Genomic DNA, 19,397 nt, shown 5'->3' on the forward strand with positions numbered 1-19,397 from the left:
AGCCAGCATTTAACTGAACTGGAGAGATTTTGTATGGACGAATGGTCAAAAATACCGCCATCCAGAATCCATTTCATCAAAGGCTATAGGAGGCATCTAGAGGCAGTTACATTTGCAAAAGGAGGCTCAGCTAAGTATTGATGTAATATCTCGGTTGGGTTGCCCAAATTTCTGCACCTGTCCCCAAACTTTATCATATGACTATATATATGGAAATGTGCATTGTGAGAGGAAAGAAGTATGCTGCCAGTCCTCGTCATATAAAATACTTCTTCTATTTCCAAAGTCCTTTGTGTAGTCTAATCCACCAAGATAAGCAACATTCTGGTAAATACTATCAAGCGAGAAGCAAAATAATAGCCAGTGATTACATTGTGTATCAATGTGCAAAACTACCTCTGATTAACAGAAACTCACATGGGTTTTTCCAGAAGTGTTTAAACATAGATGAGGAGGTGCCTAAGCAAACTATGCTGGTTATATTAAAGATCCATTACTGGAGTTTTCTGAGAACTTTAAGTGCATCTGTTCTAGAGCAGAATTTGATCTACAAGTAACACTTTATTGTACATCAATTGTAAGTCTCAATTATATGTAACACATGCATATATGAGCCATTTATCTCACAGTATGCTGGATGAGCCTACTTCGGACAGGACACTACTAAGAGGAACCCAATGAGTAGTGAGCAGTTGAACAAATAATGACTTGCATTATGTATGTCACACATATATACAACTAACGTTATTTTGTTTTTGTACATGACAGTTAATTCTGGATTAGGTCCTGAATAATAATTTTAAAAACATTAATGGCTGAAAATAGAGTAGTCTAAGCCTGCATGGTGAATGCTCCTTAGTTCAACAGTTTCAACACATCGCTAATGTATAGTGATATCTACAGAGAGAGTTAAATAAAGCATTCACACAGAGTAAATAAAAACCAAGCAAATGAAATAGCACATGACATAATTGAACAGTATTAACCATATTCAAGCTACAATGAACTGACACAAATTTCAATCGTTTTTGTGGGCACTTTATAAAATGTGCATAATTCTCTTTATTAAATGAATTAACAAAGGAATTATTTTAATTACTGGAGTAGTATTTTAATACAACATAGACCTCTTTAAACTTTAATATAAAAAAGTAAGTTAACAACCATATAGAAGCACACATAAACTCCTTAATAGTGTTGCTGGGGAGAAACATAATACATGCAATGTTCCAAAAATCAAAGCACTGAGACTCGTGACAAGCTTAAAGAAAACAACACTACCTGCATTTAGCAGAGCAGTATTCATAAGGGGTGAGATGAGGGAGCCACAAAAGCACTCCCCTTGCACCGTACTCATCTTATACGTCACCCCCCAGCTTCCTACAAGTTATGTGCAGACAGCAGCCAGATCATGGGAAGAGATGCTGCCTGAATGAGCACTAAGTTGTGTACTTTTGTGTCCCTTAATGCTCTTTATTTCTTCTACTGGTTCGTTAACAATGTACATCTTTAAGTGCCACAGATAGTAGATTCTATAATCTGCAGCACTTCCTGGCTGGTGAGTGGAGAAGCGGCTTTTTAAGCAGCTCGCTCCTTTTCTGCTCATTCTCCAGCCCCGAGGTAACAATCAGAGCGGGGTAACAAGTGGCCCCTGGGGAGTGATCACCCAGGGGCCACTTGTAAAGAGCAGTAGACATGTGGAATCTACGTGTGTGCTGCAGCCTAAACTTCCTGCTCCCCCTGGATCACCCCCCTGGCCAGATCCACGTTGATGGCGCACTTCCTCCAGCAGCGGTCCTGCTGAATCTCCAGCCTGCCTGCTTGCACAAATAAGTGATGCTACACACACAAACACACAAACACTAACATTCAGAGCAGTCACACATAGTTATACACTTGCACACATGCACATAACACTCAATTTGGCAATTTTCAGCTGTGCGTAATGTACAGGACTCCAGGGGTGGGTTCTGGAGGACAGATATCTATCCCCTTTATTCAGGTACCTTGAAGGTGCACAGCAGAGCTAATTACTGCAGCAGTGCAGGAAATATGAGAAGGGGTTGGTATGCACATGTGAGGTCTGCAAAAGGGTAAAGTGTATGAAAACCGCTGTCAATGCCAACTTAATTTTGGGGTCTCTAAACACCAGATAATTTGGTAAGTCTATGCACTATGGGCATCAAACTGTTCAGTGGACCCCTGGCAATCATATATAGAATGTTTTCTCATTGTACCTAATGCTATGAGGGATATAAGATGCTAGAAAGTGGAAGCTTTGACACAATTTTCAGGTAATTCATCAAAAGCGCTATTTTGGGAAAGCATTGCTACTAGGTAGTTTTGAGTAAAAAGGCATGGTTACCCATTTTGAATTTCTCTGAATGTGTACTTTCCAAAAAGATATGGTTTTGAGAGGTCAACTTATTTTTTGTTTTTACCCCACAAAAATGTAAATGTATTGATTTTTCAAGTGACCTCCAGGACAATTTGTATGCGCTAACTTCATTTTGGGGTATGTAAGCACAGGTACTTTGGTAATTCTATGCACAATGAGCATCAAACTGTTGAGTGGTCCCCTGGCATTTATATTTAGGATGTTTTGTCTTGGTACCTAATGCTGTGTGGAAGATACAAACTTGTAAATTGAAAATTTTGAGGTGATTTTTTAGAATTTTCATACATTTTTATAGAAACTGCTAAATTCAGAAAAGCTTTGGTGCTTGGTAATTAGGACTAGATGCTAGAAAGTGGAAGCTTTGACACAATTTTCAGGTAATTCATCAAAAGCGCTATTTTGGGAAAGCATTGCTACTAGGTAGTTTGGAATAGTTTGGTGTGAGCGACTCCCATTTGAAAGCTGCAAAGAAATAATTACTCAGCAAGTCCAGTTGTTTTAGAATTACTTATATTAGATATACCCTGACCTGGATGAATGAAAATCGTCATAGTCAACACATGGGGCTCATGCCAAAAGAGTGTACTGTATTACTGCTTGTTAAGTGACAGGGTTAAGATACAGGGGTGCCTTGCTTCTCTGTACTCTCATTCTTGTGCCTTAGTCACAATAACAGGTGCATTTGTGTTATGTTTTGGGTAGCCGAGGATAAGTGAGTAGTATAACAGTGCTTTATTAGCAGGCTCTCAGGCATCCATTACACAACAGTAACTTTCACTTTTAAGCTGTCCAGGAAGTATGCATAGTATGTCTGAGCACAGTGACATCTACAGGCCATTTGTATAAACACCACATATTCCCCCTATAGTAGGAAAGCATTTGGACAACTATAATAAACAGCAAAATTAAGTATGCATTTTAAAACAATATTATACATTCTTCACATCACAAAGTCCTTGGTCCATGCAGGTAGTTTTCTGACTCTCTCAGTATGCCTTATAGTTCACTTTCTTCAGACCTATTGAATTCGCGGCAATTTTGCGCGATTCGCCGCCAGCGAATACATTTGCGAAACGCCCTCGAAAATTTGCGGCAAAATTTTTTTTTCCGAAAAAACAGGCGCCGGCGTCAAAAACGGGCGCCGTTTCGCTAATTTTTCGGCGAATCGAAATGGCGCAAATTCGCCCATCACTAGTGAATGGTTTTGCAGTGTAGGTGAATCCCTTTCCTTAGCACTATATTTTGCCTGTGACTGTGCATTATTAGGCCACAGTCTTATCATAAGTCTTCCTGAAAGGGCCCCTTCCTTGTCGCTACGCCGTCTTCTCCCAGTCCTTGGCTGCTGTGGAACAAGAACTGAAGAAGGACTGGCTCTTCGCCTCTCACTATCGCTACTACGTGAGGGAAATGCGGATCCAGGCATACAGGCAACTTCTCGAGTCTAGCGCTCACTAACACTGGGATACATGGCCGAGTCGTTTGGTGTCGAAGTTGAGTTCATATGTTCTCCAGGTTTATAGCGGCGGGACGGTTACACTGCAAGATCGACAAAGTCAACAAGATTGTAGAGACCAACAGACCCGACAGCAAGAACTGGCAGTACCAAGAGATGATAAAGAAGGACGACCTGTTACTGAACCGACTCCAGAAACTCTCCCGGGTCATCAACATGTAGCCCCGCCCCCGTCGCTTTCCTTTTTTATTATTGCGGGAGAATGGATTGAGGTGTAGAAACCCGACTGTGCCGCGTATAATATCCCATCCTCGTCGCAAATTTGTTATATTTTGCGTAGCCGAGGATGAGTAGAATATAACAGTGCTTTATTAGCAGGCTCTCATGCAGCCATTACACAACAGTAACTTTCACTTTTAAGCTGTCCAGGAAGAATGCACAGTATCTGTGAGCACAGTGACATCTACAGGCCATTTGTATAAACACCACAATTTGCAAATGGAAACATGAGTGCCATTTGTATGGCAGTTTGGCACAATCAAATTTGGTTGCAAGTTTGTACGTAGCACTGAGTCAGCTTATAAGAACTAAGGACCAATGTACCTTTTACCGTTAAATATAAGGACATTTTAGTTACTTAGTCCTTCTATGTCCCATATAAATATGTAATAAACAATCTCCACAGTGACTTCTAATATTATGATATTTAACATTAATGGGTTTATTTACCAGAATTCGAGATTGTGTAATGTTAGAGGTTTATTATTCTTCAAATCAACTCTCTAATTAAAAAAATAAATAAAATCCTTGCTTATTTATTAAAAAAAGGAATATAAAAAAATTGATATTTGAAAAGTCGAATAATGCATTAGAATTGTTATAAACAGCTCCCATGAACTTCTACATGAACTCGGCAGCTTTTAGATGGCATGTAAATGTTTGTAAAAAAGAAACCTTGATTCGTTAAAACATTCCAAATTCAAATCTTGATAAATCTCCCCTTGGGATAAGTTATGCTTTATTTTCAAAAGGTAGTAAAACAACAGTAATAACAGTAAAAAGGTGTCAAACCCCATAAATGTAGCTGATAAACTTGCTCAGTAAGCTTCACTGAGCAATTTACATTCGTTTTCTATTTTTAGAGATTTCTTCTGTCTGTTCTTTAGTAATCGGATTATCTAAAAACCAGTTTACAGTGCAGAAGGATAGGAAAACAATTGAAAATCTAAAAATTTACCAAATAACAAAGATTCTTAGATAATGTCCATCTACAAAATATTAAAGCTTTATTTAAAAAAAATGTGTCTACAAGACCTGTGTCCTGGAAAATTTATTTTGCCTTCTATACCCTTAACCATTATTGAGATTGTCATCCACCAGTTTCGGGCTGGAAACCTTGTACCTGTCACTCACAAACTGCTATTTTAGGGATACAGAGATATACAGGTATGGAACCTGTTATTCAGAATGCACAGGACCTGGGGTTTTCCAGATAAGTATCTTTCCATAATTTGGATCTTCATACCTTAAATCTGCTAGAAAATCATGTAAACATATACTTCCAGTAAAGATTAATTATATCTATTAATGGGCGAATTTATTCGGCAGGTACGTATTCGCTGCGAATTTCCATGTTTTGCAGATGGCAAATAAATTTGTGAATTTGTCACAAAAATTCGCAGGCGAAAATTTGCCATGATCAAAGTTTTTGACGCAGGCAACAATTCTGATGCCGGCTAAAATCAAACACACGGTATAGACTTTAATGCGAATGCTGAATTGTCGCGTTTCCATAATTTTTTGCCGATTTGCCAATTTTGCAGGAAATTCGTGAATTTTCCAGCGACACAGGACAAATTCGCCCACCACTAATTATATCTTAGTTTCAAGTACAAGATACCATTTTATTATTACAGAGAAGGAATCAAGTCTATGGAAGACAACCTTTCTGTAATTCAGAGCTTTCTAGATAATGGATTTCTGGTTAACGGATCCCATACCTGTACCATCATGCGTATGTTGATACATGATTCTTGTGCTTATATACAAAAGATATGAATACATCTCCGTTTTTTGCTTTGTCATTTAGCATAATCATTAGCCAGCCCATTTTCATTTTAACATGGTACTTCTAATTGTGTCGTAATAAAAATAAAAAAAAACTGTAATTCTATTTATACATGCAAGTCACTTTGTCATGCATAAATATAAGAAGGCAGTATCTTAATTTCCAACTGAAATGTGATCACATGAAGCAAGTGACATTTAGCCAACAGCAAGTTAAAATTGGCAGATGAGCCACTGATAATAATAGACATGTACTGCTACATCACTGAGTTCAACAGGGTGCTCTATTCCATTTTTTATCTTTGCATAAAGGTTTAAGAAAAAATGGTTTATGTTGGCTTACAGTAGTAAAGCTTATTGTAAGGAACAAAAACAAAGGGAGTAGCAAATTAAAGTTACTTGTTATGTGGCCATATCTAGGGTTAGTTTTATAGGACAGAGCTTTTACCATTTAGGCAAATTCTTAAAGCGATACTGTCATGGGGAAAAAAAATTTTTCAAAATGAATCAGTTAATAGTGCTGCTCCAGCAGAATTCTGCACTGAATCCATTTCTCAAAAGAGCAAACAGATTTTTTTATATTCAATTTTGAAATCTGACATAGGGCTAGACATATTGTCAATTTCCCAGCTGCCCCAAGTCATGTGACTTGTGCTCTGATAAACTTCAATCACTCTTTACTGCTGTACTGCAAGTTGGAGTGACATCACTCCCCTCAGCAGCCAAACAAAAGAACAATAGGAAGCTGGGAAATTGACAAAATGTCTAGCCCCATGTCAGATTTCAAAATTGAATATAAAAAAATCTGTTTGCTCTTTTGAGAAATGGATTTCAGTGGATTTCAATGGATTTCAGTGCAGATTTCTACTGGAGCAGCACTATTAACTGATGTGTTTTGAATTATTTTTTTTCCCATGACAGTATATCTTTAAGGCATGCTGTGATGATTTTAGGGGAAGTCTAGTCTACTTTATTTAATTTATACAAACCATTATTTTTCACATTAATATAATTATTAACTATATAATTTTTGTGTTTATTATGGGCATTTGGAGGTGTAAGGGCATTAATCTACTTCATAATATTAAAATATTTTCATTTTATTACACTTTTGTTATTGAATTCTGATTGAATTGAATAAATCTGTGTGCATTAATTTCCTAGTCTTGTCATTAGCAAGGTATATAGCCTGAAATAGTCTGTCTGTTAGGGAACCACATGCCTTCCTGCAAGAAAACACCAAATGTAGCTTATCCTATGTTTAGAAATCTGTGAAAAGAACTTGCTAAGTACAAGGTGTTTGTAGGTTTTGAAATGCACAGCGTTTCCTACTTTTCTTGTTTTTATTGATTACTTTACCCGAAATCTGTGCATGATACTCCTAGATTTGCTAACTTATTGTTTGGATAAAATATACAAGGAACACATACAGTATTTATAAATGCTGTACCTGTGGTGATTTATGAAAGACTACTTTAAGGGACCCATTTATTAAACTTCGATTTTTTTGGTCGAGATTTATAGGGGGAAAACTTGAATTTTTCGTGGAAATAAACCCCTCAAAACTTCATACCCCGAAGCTGCTTAAAATCCCAATCTAAAAATACTCCATCTCAAACCTGTCATGGTCATGTAGAAGTCAATGGCAGATGTCCCTGAAGTTGATTCTTGACATCGTGATCTGCGCTGGATAAAGTCGAGTTTTCGAAGTGTCACTCGTACACAAATTGATGCTAGATTTTGTTGCACTGATTTGTTGCTCCGATTTTTTCGAGAAAAATTATTGATAAATTTGTTTAGTTCATGGAAGGGTGTTTGGTCAACTTTGTTTCAATAAAAAGTGAGATTCATTCAAGTTTTAGTAAATAAGCCCCTTAAAAGAATGTAGTGGATCTAACCGTCCACCGACAACCTAAGTAACTTTGCAAGTCAAGAAACTTGCCAGCTCTACTATCCAAAGTGCACCAACAGGCTGAGGTGCATGATTAATCCTTGCGAGTGCCAATACGGATACGTTAGGTGGTGAATCCTGCGTGTTGGCCTAACAAATGGCCTTTATTCTCACTGGATTGCCACCTCCCTTTACTGGAGCCTTTGGACTCACCATCAGACTAACCATTCCATTACCATTTGAAATAAGGATGAGAACCCAGATTGGAAATAAGACATGGGACTGAACAACAAAGACTGCATATACCAAAATGTTCATTACCAGAAATAGCTCATAAAATGTATTAAAAAAAATATTCAAAATCGTATTTTATCACATTAGTCAAGCAAAATGAACTTTAATTACACTATATAAATTATTTGAATCTTGTTTCCTTCAGTCTGGGAATTAATAATTATAGCAAGCAGGCAGCAGCCATTTTGTGGACACTGTTATTAAGGCAAGCCTTGCATCATCTCAGAATCTTGTTTGTGCACCAGAATGGGAGACCCGATGTCCATTCCCATGCACTGGTTACTCAATTAAATGGTTAAGAGAACTGGGGGAACTGTGGGGAGAGTAGTAATATCTAGTAAGTGCTGAATGTAAAGTGAAAGTAATTGTCTCCCCCGTCTCTATGCCTAAGGCATAGAGGAGGGGCAGACAATATTTGAATGACAGCTGAGATTTTTAAATAAGTTTACAACAGCTATGAATGCTTTAATAAAATATAGAAATTGGATTTCATTTTTAATTTGAAAAAGACTTTTTATTATACAGATTTTTGTGTCTGGGTGACAGGTCCACTTTAAGAAGATACAAACTTGTCCTTTTCCACAAGTATAAGGAATACTGCGCAAAGTTCCTAATATAAAGAAAAGGTTACCTGGAGAGCACAACATGTATTATGCCATTATATTTTGTTTATTGCAGGAATATTGTGCAATAAATGCTTATACATGCAGCTTAAAGTTCTCCTGCTCTTTTATAAAATGTTAATTGTATTACAGCAGCACTGGCAAACCAGAGGTAGTATCTGGCTCATTAAAAATAATCTTTCTCTGTATCTTAGAACTGGCTTTACAGAGATTAAACATCATCCACATTACTCCTGCCCCCATGGAGCTTGCACTATGAATACTTCTGTCATTTCTTTCAGCCTGTAACATCCATATGAAAACTGCAGCATATATAGATCTTCACTGCTTCATCATTGTCCATACAATTACACATATGAAAAACACATTGAAATCAGGTAGGTAAACACTTTATTTGTTTAGATAAAAACTTTTTTTTTCATAAGACCGAGTCTAAAAATTCTTTACAAATACTTTACTTCTTGTATACCCTATGTACAGTATATAAGCATTGCAATGTGTACATTTGGATATTTTTTGTTACAGATACAGCACTATTTATTGTCACTGCTGGCACACACACGCATTGGCATAGATTTCCAAAAGCTTGTTGATTTTAATAGGATACTAAGTCCATTCATACTCCAGTCAGCAGCACTCTATCTGAACTTACAGCACAAGTTAAATGTTCTATTCCAGTACAATGCCCACATTTTTCAAGTATCAAAAGTTGTCTGTGTCATTCACCTCAATGTCCTTTGGCATTTCCATGACTGAGATACATGTAGTACAACTTTTAGTATTAGTTCACTAAAAAAGTGTTGAAGCAAAACAGTTCTGACACCAGTTTCTAAATCAGGAGTGAATTGGTAGAGTTGTTGTAATTGTAAATAAAAAAAATACATAACCTTGAAGATAATCCCGCTTAGCATCAGGCTTGACTTCTCAAATGAAAGTCATATAGCTATTTATTTATAGGTAGTAAATGTCTATCAAGACACATTTAGGGGGTTATTTACTAAACTCGATTAAAGGGGAACTCCGGTTTCCAAAAAAAAAACTGATAAAGAGGCTCACATAACACAGAAACCCCTAATATACCCATCACAGTTACCTGCTTCTTCAAAAAGTATGAATAAATGCCATTTTCTATGCTGAAATCCAGATGTTTAACAGTTCTTCTCTTTCTGCATCATTTGAAATCCTGGCAGGGAAGGAGGGACTAAACAATGATGTTACAAATTGTAACAACTTCTCCACAGACTACAGACAGCATTCAGGAACTACATACCCCACAATGCATTGCACTGTTCAATGTACAATGTTCTGTTCCTTATTGAAGTCACGTGTGCAGAGAATTATGGGGTTTGGAGGATGCAGGCTGAGGACAGATGGCTGCTGATACAAATTAACAGTAGTCAGCCAGCTCAGCAAAGTAGTCAAAGAGATCAGCAGGAGAGCAGGGGGCTAGGCTTATGGAACTGTTCCAAACCATTAAAAATCATGAAAAGTCTGCATATTTTTTAATTGATGTATATTGCAAAGTTGCTTCAAAAAGCTCAAGTTATGTTTGTGTGGTGTTCCCCTTTAAAATACATGTTTAGTACTTTCTATAAATAAAATGCAACAAAAAGTGCATAATCTAAAAAAGTGTTATAAGTACTGCAGAAAATTGTATTACTACTTAATAGTTTTGCCAAATAAACAAAAGACATCAGACTGTTTAAAAACTGCCATTCACGCCAATCCCCTTGCGCCAAAGGGTTCAGGGAGTTGCACAAAAGATGCAGTAGCACATACTGCAGATTAGAAATTTAAGTTGATGATAATTCAACATGTTTCTACAAATTCAAATCCTTCACAATAGTCCTGATTAGTAGTGCAGGACATGCCTTATAAACTGTCTGCTTTAATTTTAGTAAGCACTGGATATACATATATGTATAATAAAGCTATACTATAGGAAGAGTTTATTGGAAATATAATTTTTTGGTGTTTATCTGGGTGCCCTGGGGGGAGGTTTAAATTCTCTGTACTTCTTTTTCCAGTTCTCAGGTTCAGAGGACCGTCTAGTGCGCGGTGGTGGTATAGGGAAAATATCCTCTTCATCTTTTGCATTGTCTTCACTCAATGTTCCAAACCGAGTTCTGGGTAACAGTGGTTCCTGAGGTCCTCTCGGTATTTGTGCTCTGCCCTGCACATTATCTGTCCCCTCTCCCTCATTTTTCCACTCAAAGCTGCTGTATGGCTGCCGCTTTTGTCTTTGTTCCCTTAAAATGTCTCCAGCTCTGGGATGGAAATTTAACTGGGTGGAATAGCTGGAATCTGAGTCACTATCTCCAACTGCACATGGGAAAAAAAATAAAACATGTTGAGAGAACAAATCTAAAACTGTAATCAGTTTTACTGACATCTTCATCTCTCTAACAATATTTCTTCATGTTTTAAAGGGGTTGTTCACCTTAGAGTTAACTTTTAGTATGATGAGGAGAGTGCTATTCAGAGACAATTAGCAACTGGACTTCATTTTATATTATTATTATCTACAGTATTATTATTTTTTAATTATTTCATGTTTTATTCGGCAGCTCTCCAGTCTGGAATTTCAGCTGCTATCTAGTTGCTAGGCTCCCAATTACCTTGGCAACCAATAATATATATATATATATATATATATCATCTGTATATAATAATATACAGATGATGCTATTTAATAAGCCAGAAGTGGACGTGACGTAGCAGCAATAAAATATATCGGAAACGGGTTCAGAATTTATGTGCAGTTAGCACTATGCCTGACCCTTAGTGATGGAGAAATAGCATTGCTGAGTACTCTCTATGCTCATACAGTGTATGCACATTTTTATACCTCACACATACACAGTCCCTTTTGGCAGTCTTTAGCAGTTGTCCTTTCATTCTATTCCCAATTTTACAGTCTACATATATTTCCACCCTCCGTTTTTTTGCAGCTGGGAATTACAGAATTGATTTGACTAATTATACATTGTAAATATTTTAGAGTACTTAACTTAAATGCCCAAAGTCCAATGTATGCATTTCGATTATATTATATATATATATATTAATTCCTAATGATACCATTCAGCTTTGCCAAATTTATCGATGATCTTGATCACAGGGATTTTATGTTTAGGCAGGCGCTGTTCCCTTATTTGCAAATGCTTCTATAGAAACAGCAAATCTATGACTGCCACCAAAGGTCATGGCTGCTTCTCATCTCAGTTATACAACAGCACTTAATTTTTAGCTACAAACCTGTGAAGGAAGTTGTTTTCTTTCTTGTTGGACCTTCGAATAGCTTTGTATGCCCAGGGAGTGATAAATATCGTGCTTGGTGAACAGTAGCCTAAATAACAACAGTTTATAAAAACATTGCATATATGTTTTAGATTAATGGCCAAACAAGTTGATCTTCTGAAAATATTAAATAATCTACAGCTAACTTTACAAAGTAAACCCAGCATACATGCTTACTTAAAACAATCATCATTTTAACAAGCTGCCACTTTATTTTATAAGCCTTGTGTAGATTTCAAACAAGAAAATCTAAATAATTTCAAATTCATCAAAAAAATGTACCATCCTAGATCTCATCTGTAACCAAGAACTGAGCTGTAAACCACATGGCATCTCATTACAAAATGTTATGTTGGTATCAACATAAGTTGCAAGTTACACCATAACAAAATAAAAAACAAAATTTAAGGAGTACTACTTAAAACAAATATGGCTAGAAATCTTGTTTTTATATGCTGAAGTTAATGCACCAGCCTAAAGGTTCAGCATCTTTAGAACAGTAATGATCCAGGCCTTTGTGCATCTTTTTCCTCATCTTGGATTTTGTTAGGCATGTTAGTGACAGCTCAAGTAACTGACAGCAGCACAGAGGATATGGAGCTACCGGGGGCATCTTTGGAGGCACAGATCTTCACTGCTAAAGAGTTATGATTGCTTTGGACTGGTGTAGAAACCCAATACATAATGTCCAGCATGTGGACTAAATGTTGTTAAAGGGATACTGTTATAAGAAAATTTGTTTTTTTTTACAAAATGCGCTAGTTAATAGTGCTTCTCCAGCAGAATCCTCCATTGAAATACATTTTTCAAAAGAGCAACATTTTTTAATATTTAATTTTGAAATTTTGAGATATGTTGCTAGTTTCCCAGGTGCTCTCAGTCATGTGACTACACTCTGATAAACTCTCTGCTGTACTATAAGTTGGAGTGCTATCCCCTACCTTCACCCCAGCAGCCCAACAGCAGAACAATGGGAAGGTAACTAGATAACAGCTCCCTGACACCTGCATTGCTAAAAATGCTCCCATGTTCTTATGAGTATAGCACTCAATAGTAAAACACCCATGCCTGACTGTGTCTCCTCCAGTTACATTGCGTAGGAGAAACAATAGCTTGAAATCAGTTCCATTGTGAAGTGCTGGCTCTTTCTAAAAGCACATGACCAGGCACAATGACCTGAGATGGCTGTCTGCTCACCAAATTAGTTAAAAAAAATGTATTGGTTCAAGAATACAATTTTAAATGGTGGAATTATTTATTTGCAATGTAATTCAATTTCACCTTAAAATCATAACAGCACCACAGGTTTAGTTCTCCTTTAATTTTGGAGATGCCCATGTGACCTATACCAGAGCATAAAAAGTAGATATGGCTTTTAAATCCTAAATTAATTACTGTCATTGAGATTGTTAATGGTTTCCAAAATAAACTTTTTGTTTTATTCAGTAGATATATAGCACCATAACAAGAAATAATGCTATATTTTGTGTACCGGTCTATTCCTTGAATTAAGGCTGCTTTTCTTCAGACTTTCTCTCATGCTGTGCCGACGACGAATCAAAATTTCTTTTGCCTGTTTTTCACTGGTCCCTCCTGCAAGGTTGTGTCTGTTGTAGGACAATGTCTGAAACAAGAGGGTAGATAGGATGGTGTATGGTCAGACCAACAACTAGGTGTGCAATTTACCATGGAATAACTGTCTTCGTTTAAAAGCTAGGTACAAAACAAAATACTAAACATGGAACTAAGCCCCCTGTTTACAAAACCTGGCTTGGTCAGAAACAAAGGGAAAACATCATAATAAATGAAGAGCACTCAGAGCTGGGAAATAGCTTGATACTGGCTTGTGTCAAAATGTCAGGGTGATTCTCATCTTTCCAAAATACTGTATCTGCTTTCTGTAAATATACATATTTGGTTTTATGCATTGGACTTGGTTGAACTGTTGCTTAAAAAGTTCTCACTTTGCAATTAAAATGTAAAATGTTACATACACTCACAGTTTACACCACCCTCTTGTATTTATGTAAATGTGAGCGGACTTGCTTTGATTTTGTAAAGTCAGAGAAAGCCAAGGTGTACAGAAGCTAGGCATTCAGTGCCATCTTTGTTTTCAAATCTATACGCTTTTTTTCTTTAAATAAGTCTATTTTTCTGGTTAATTATATCTCTCAAATCACTGCAAAAACAAGTATATAAAGTACTGCATGAAACTTGAAATTTGAGAACATCCTTACCCGCTGACGTATCTGGTAAAGGTTCTTTGTTAGCATGTCTCGCATATCATTTACCTCAATGGGAGAAAGCGGTTTCACTTTTTGTTTTTCATATGTGCTGATATATAGTAAAAGAAGGAAAGCAGCTGTCAGTCTTAATGCGGGAAAATAAGTAGCTGTATTAAGAATATATTATGCCAATGTCGATTAAAGGTATATTTATTCCTTAGTTAAAGCGGAGACCAAAGCACAGCTTCCTCCTGGATCAATAAATGTCCATTTTCAAACTAAGAACAGAAACATTTTAAGCTTTTCCTTGAACTCCTTCCAATAGCTTTGTCCCCAGTTCAGCACACCAGTACACCAGCTTCATTTTGGGTCCTGGAAGTATGCCAATTTACTTGACAGCTATGATGTTTGGTGAGAATACCAGAGTCTCCAATAACCTAGTCATCTTTAAAGTATGCCACTTGATGACTATTTCCTACACAAAGGCATAACAATCTGAATTTATAACATATGCCAACTCTAGTCATACTTACGATAAAGAAGACAAAGATGGGTCTCTACTTAAGCCTGTTTCTGCCATCTCAATAGCTTGCTTGATTTCCAGTTTTTTATACAAGGAGACAATGCTTGATGTTGGCTCATTCTCTTTAATCAGCAATTTGCGGAGAAATTTTTCATCAAATCTTTTAAACCTGGAAAACACAGGATATAACACACTGTCATTGTTAAATTAGTGAGGAGCCAGGATCTTAACTAAAACTGGCGGCAGAATAAAATATATGTTCACTAAAGGAATAGTAAAATTGAAAAGTATGCTGCAGTATGATGTGCAGTTTGATGTAACTGAGATTGCTGATACATGGTTGAATGAGCCAAATAACAGGGCAGTAAATATAAAAGGCTATGCCATATTTGCAATAAGGTAAATAGAAAATCAGTAGTGGTATGTCTACATATGAAAGCGTAAGTACAAATAATTTCACTGGCACTTAGGTAAAATCCAAATAGGGACAAGCCCTTGCTGCGTTTATTTGCGAAGGTGCAACGTTTCACAAATACCCTGAAATGTTGCACCTTCGCAAATAAAAGCAGCAAGGGCTTGTCCCTGTTTGTATTTAACCTGAGTGCCAGTGAAATTATTTATACTAAGGAATTTGGAGGTTACTGAAGCCTTCTTCATCGGGCACCGGGCATTCACTTCACGTAGAGCCAGGGTGTGCAAGCTGGTAATACTGTATTATACACATGAAAGAGTGACATATAACTTGTAGAAAAGGGCTGTCCAACTGAAGGACACAGCTTTTTTTATGGCCTCCAGTCTGCTTAAAGGCTCCATAGACTTCAGTGTATGACATCATCATTTGAATTTAATCCAGCCCTCGAACATGTTATGTAACAAAAAATTGTGAAAAAAACAAATAATTATAAAAATGTGATTGTATTTTGACTGGTTTTGTAAATTAGAATCTTACTTATCCTTGCAGTAATTGTGTCCCCAGTGCCCACATATATCTTCAACCCCTGCTTTTACATGATCCAAGAACTGTGAAAACAATAGTAAAACAACCATTTTAGGGTTCAGTCATTTCCATAGTGATAAGAATTACTTTGCATGGATATACAGTACAGGTATATACAGTTGAAAAATACTGGCAATCCCATTTATAAAAACTGGGGGGAACATTTCAATAAATACTTGTGAAAATCATACATGAAAATATAATGCTTGTCTACCATCTCCAGCTTTTATATTCAGCCATGGATAGGATGCCCTCTGTACGTAATACTAAAGCTTGTCTCGTAAAGAGATTTTTCAATTAATTTTCCCCATTTGCTTTCATACATGCTTTCATACATTTAATAATAAATATATATATATATATATATATCTTCAGATGACAACAAGGATGGGTGTCTATTAGGTAAAAAAGACTTAAGCTGGCCATAGACCAAAGATCCGATCGTACAAACCGAGGATTCGTACGATTTTCGGACCTTGTGTGTGGAGAGTCCCGACATTTTTCGTCCGGCGGAGATCGTCGTTTGGTCGATTGGACAGGTTAAAATATTTCTGTCGGCTGCGGGTAATATCTCTGCGTGTATTGCCGATCTTACGATTTTCAGAGGTAGATTGTCACTAGCTTTTGTCGGACATAACTTTTTACGATTGCTGTCAGGGGCAGAACATGGGCTGATCTGTTATTTTCTACTTTATTTGATCTGAATGGTTAATGGCAGGTCGGGAGATGGGAAAATCCGATCGTTTGACGATTCCAACGATCGGATCTTTGCATCTGTGGCCAGCTTTATGCTAGCTTTGGTTTTAAGTGCCTAGTAGAGCGGACAAGTAAACCAGTCACAAATAAGGAATTATTTGTTTAAAATTAAAAGAAACAATGAAAACAAATATGGTAATGTCTTATTTCAGAGCTTTCTGCAGTAACGTAACTATAGGTTGTGGGGCCTGGGCACAGGATGTGGAGCTCATCGCCTCAACCTTCCTCCAGTCCAATCTTCGCAGTGAATTCACGTGCGAGCAAACCACCAGTGGGCCCTGAGGGGGAGTGCAATCACACTCCCCACACTGCCACTGGTTTTCTGCATAATGGTTTCAGCATAACAAATCCCATACCCATAAGGCAATAAAACAGTACATTTGTTTGTGCATATTTTTTATAATGGGGTCATTAACAAGGCAAAGTTTTATAAAAGCAATTGTGCATTGCAAAAAAAGTAATTTGATACCCTGTTGTGGATTTCTTCACTGATAATCTGTTGCTTTTTGTCTGCTCTTTTCACATTTAAAAATTCAACCAAGGGTCGAATGGTAATTCCCTGGAAAGAAAGCAAAAATGACGTTACTACACTGACAAATACAACAACACGCACTCATTGGTTTACCTTTCATTTGCTAGTATGCAGCCAATTATTTTCAAACCACTTGTTTTACAAGTATTTTTGTTAATAACAGATTTAATAGTGTTCTGGGGATGTACAAAGTTTGGGTAATTTAATGTTTTTTAGCCCAACCCTGATTGATGCTTCTCCAGAATTGTAAGCTGGATTTGTTTTTATAGGTTCTTGGTCTATGATGTTGTTTATTGTGTTCTCTAACAAACTCTAGGGCTTCCAAAGTACACTTTCATGGCGTACAACTGGACTTCATTCAACTATTATACGCCTTATGAAGGCAAAAGTTTCTACCAGTGCTTATTTAGGGGTTTTACAGCAATGGGGGATGAATCTAGATTTCCTTTATCTTAAACAATGCTGATTTAATTTGCACTATGACATTATGTATAATTTTGTTTAGATTGGGGACATAAAATCCCCAAAAAAACATTACGTTTTGAGATTGTAACGAGATAAAACGTTGAAAAGTAAAAGAGTTACAATATTTATACTGTACAATGCAATGTATATGTGACCATTCTATATAGGTGTGTTTTAATCCTATGGTAAATATATGCATCTAAAATACTGAGACCAATATGCACCTCTTTTTATTTTAAAACTTATCCAAGATGTATTTATGTTTTTGATAACAGCATATGAGAAGTTTCACAAGAGAGAACGAAAAACACAGTAGGTGAGCAAGTTATAATAGGGTTTGATAGGCAACGTAAGTCACTTCGCCCTTTAGTAAATTTGCCCCAGTGTGTCTTCAAGTACCAGAATAAATCACTTCATAATGGAAAAGGGTAATGGAGGGGTTGCGTTACACCGTGAACCTAAAGCAGGTGGAGAAATGGTTCTTTTGAATAAAGTGACTTCCTTTCTATCTATGGAATCATATAAGTGTGTAAAAAATATATTTATAGTTATTTTTGGAAGTTCAGGGTTTACTCATCTTTTCCAGATTAGCCAAACTGAAGGAGCTCATGTGAGAAATGGTTGTATGTTGGCCTTTCTCTGTAGTTTATGCCATGTAGCTTACACAGTATTTATCACTTCCCATTTTACAGAAATGCTTTTAAATTATATTAATAATACTCACCTGAATGAAAACTGTGAAAAATATCACAACAATGACAGCTGTAATAAAAAGTTTCTTCCTAGGAAACACTGAGTCGGGAAGCAGAAAAACAAGCGCAAAGCATATTGCCCCCCGAAGCCCTCCATAGGCTATAATAAACTGGTCCTTTGCAGTCAGAGGGATTGTACGGAAAAAGTTGATGATATGAGTCAGAATAAATACACCTGAAAGAAAAAAAAATGTGTTCTGTGACAGCAAAGCACTGCTACACAATGCTGATAATCTTAGTCATTGTATGAGAAGGGATTCCTTGGCTCAAGAGCAACCTCTCTCTGGCTGGGTTGGGTGAATGGCTCCTAGCATGTTGCCTCCCCTGGTGTTCTCCATTTTGGACATAAACTATACCCAACCTAGAAGCCTTCTGGGGCTTGCCTATGGACTAATGATCTCTCTCTGCTTGTACATGCAGTGCTGCCAATCACAGGAAGCACTTCATAGAGAGTGACAACTGCAACTCTGTTCTATGATTTCAAATTGCTGTGTCTCGGGCACAATAAGCAAACAATAATCTATCACATGGATTAAAATTATCTAAAACATTACTGAATGTCCCTCCAACACACCTAGGGGCAGATTTATCAAGGATCGAATTTAGAAGTAATTGGAGTTTTTTTGAACTCCCATGACTTCGAAATTCGAATAAAAAAGGCCCAACCAAAATTTATTAAAAAAAAAAATCAGTTTTTTTTGCAGGTGAAAGTGCTGTATTTGATCGTTCGAATCGAAGTTAGATCGAATTCTATTCGAAATATTTTCAAAAAAAAAACTTTAGATTTTTCAAAGTCCACCAATTGACCCCATTTTTCTAGGAGGTCAGTCATAGGCTAAAACAGCAATTCGGCAGGTTTTAGATGGCGAATGGTCGAAGTTTTAAAGAGACAATACATGATAAATTTTCATATTCGAATTTTCGAATTTTTTTCAAATTCAAATTGAATTTGGACTATTCCCTAGTCAAAGTACACAAAAATAGCTCGAAATTAGAGTTTTTTTACTTCGAATTTTCACTTCGAACCTTGATAAATCTGCCTCCTAATGTGGTGAAGGACATCTGTGTTGTTAAATCTTTGTACAGGTATCCGGGAACCCGATATCCAGAAAGCTCCGAAC

At 36.8% G+C, this 19,397-nt stretch overlaps 1 protein-coding gene across 1 annotated transcript in view; it reads right to left on the reverse strand.

Annotated features, from left to right (window-relative positions):
* Positions 1–10,212: 10,212 nt before the first annotated feature.
* Positions 10,213–19,397, reverse strand: part of LOC108708410 (sodium/hydrogen exchanger 2) — a 36,257-nt gene continuing 27,072 nt past the window's right edge. Inside the window, exons 5-12 of the mRNA XM_018247081.2 lie at positions 18,249–18,451; positions 16,997–17,086; positions 15,724–15,794; positions 14,785–14,943; positions 14,264–14,360; positions 13,519–13,650; positions 11,985–12,075; positions 10,213–11,048 (exon numbers count right to left, since the gene is read on the reverse strand). Of these exons, the coding sequence (XP_018102570.1) occupies positions 10,702–11,048; positions 11,985–12,075; positions 13,519–13,650; positions 14,264–14,360; positions 14,785–14,943; positions 15,724–15,794; positions 16,997–17,086; positions 18,249–18,451 (1,190 nt within the window). The 3' untranslated portion in view covers positions 10,213–10,701. The remainder of the gene's footprint in view (positions 11,049–11,984; positions 12,076–13,518; positions 13,651–14,263; positions 14,361–14,784; positions 14,944–15,723; positions 15,795–16,996; positions 17,087–18,248; positions 18,452–19,397) is intronic.

The sequence above is a fragment of the Xenopus laevis genome, chromosome 2L, assembly GCF_017654675.1.
Source record: "Xenopus laevis strain J_2021 chromosome 2L, Xenopus_laevis_v10.1, whole genome shotgun sequence".
NCBI lineage: Eukaryota > Metazoa > Chordata > Amphibia > Anura > Pipidae > Xenopus > Xenopus laevis.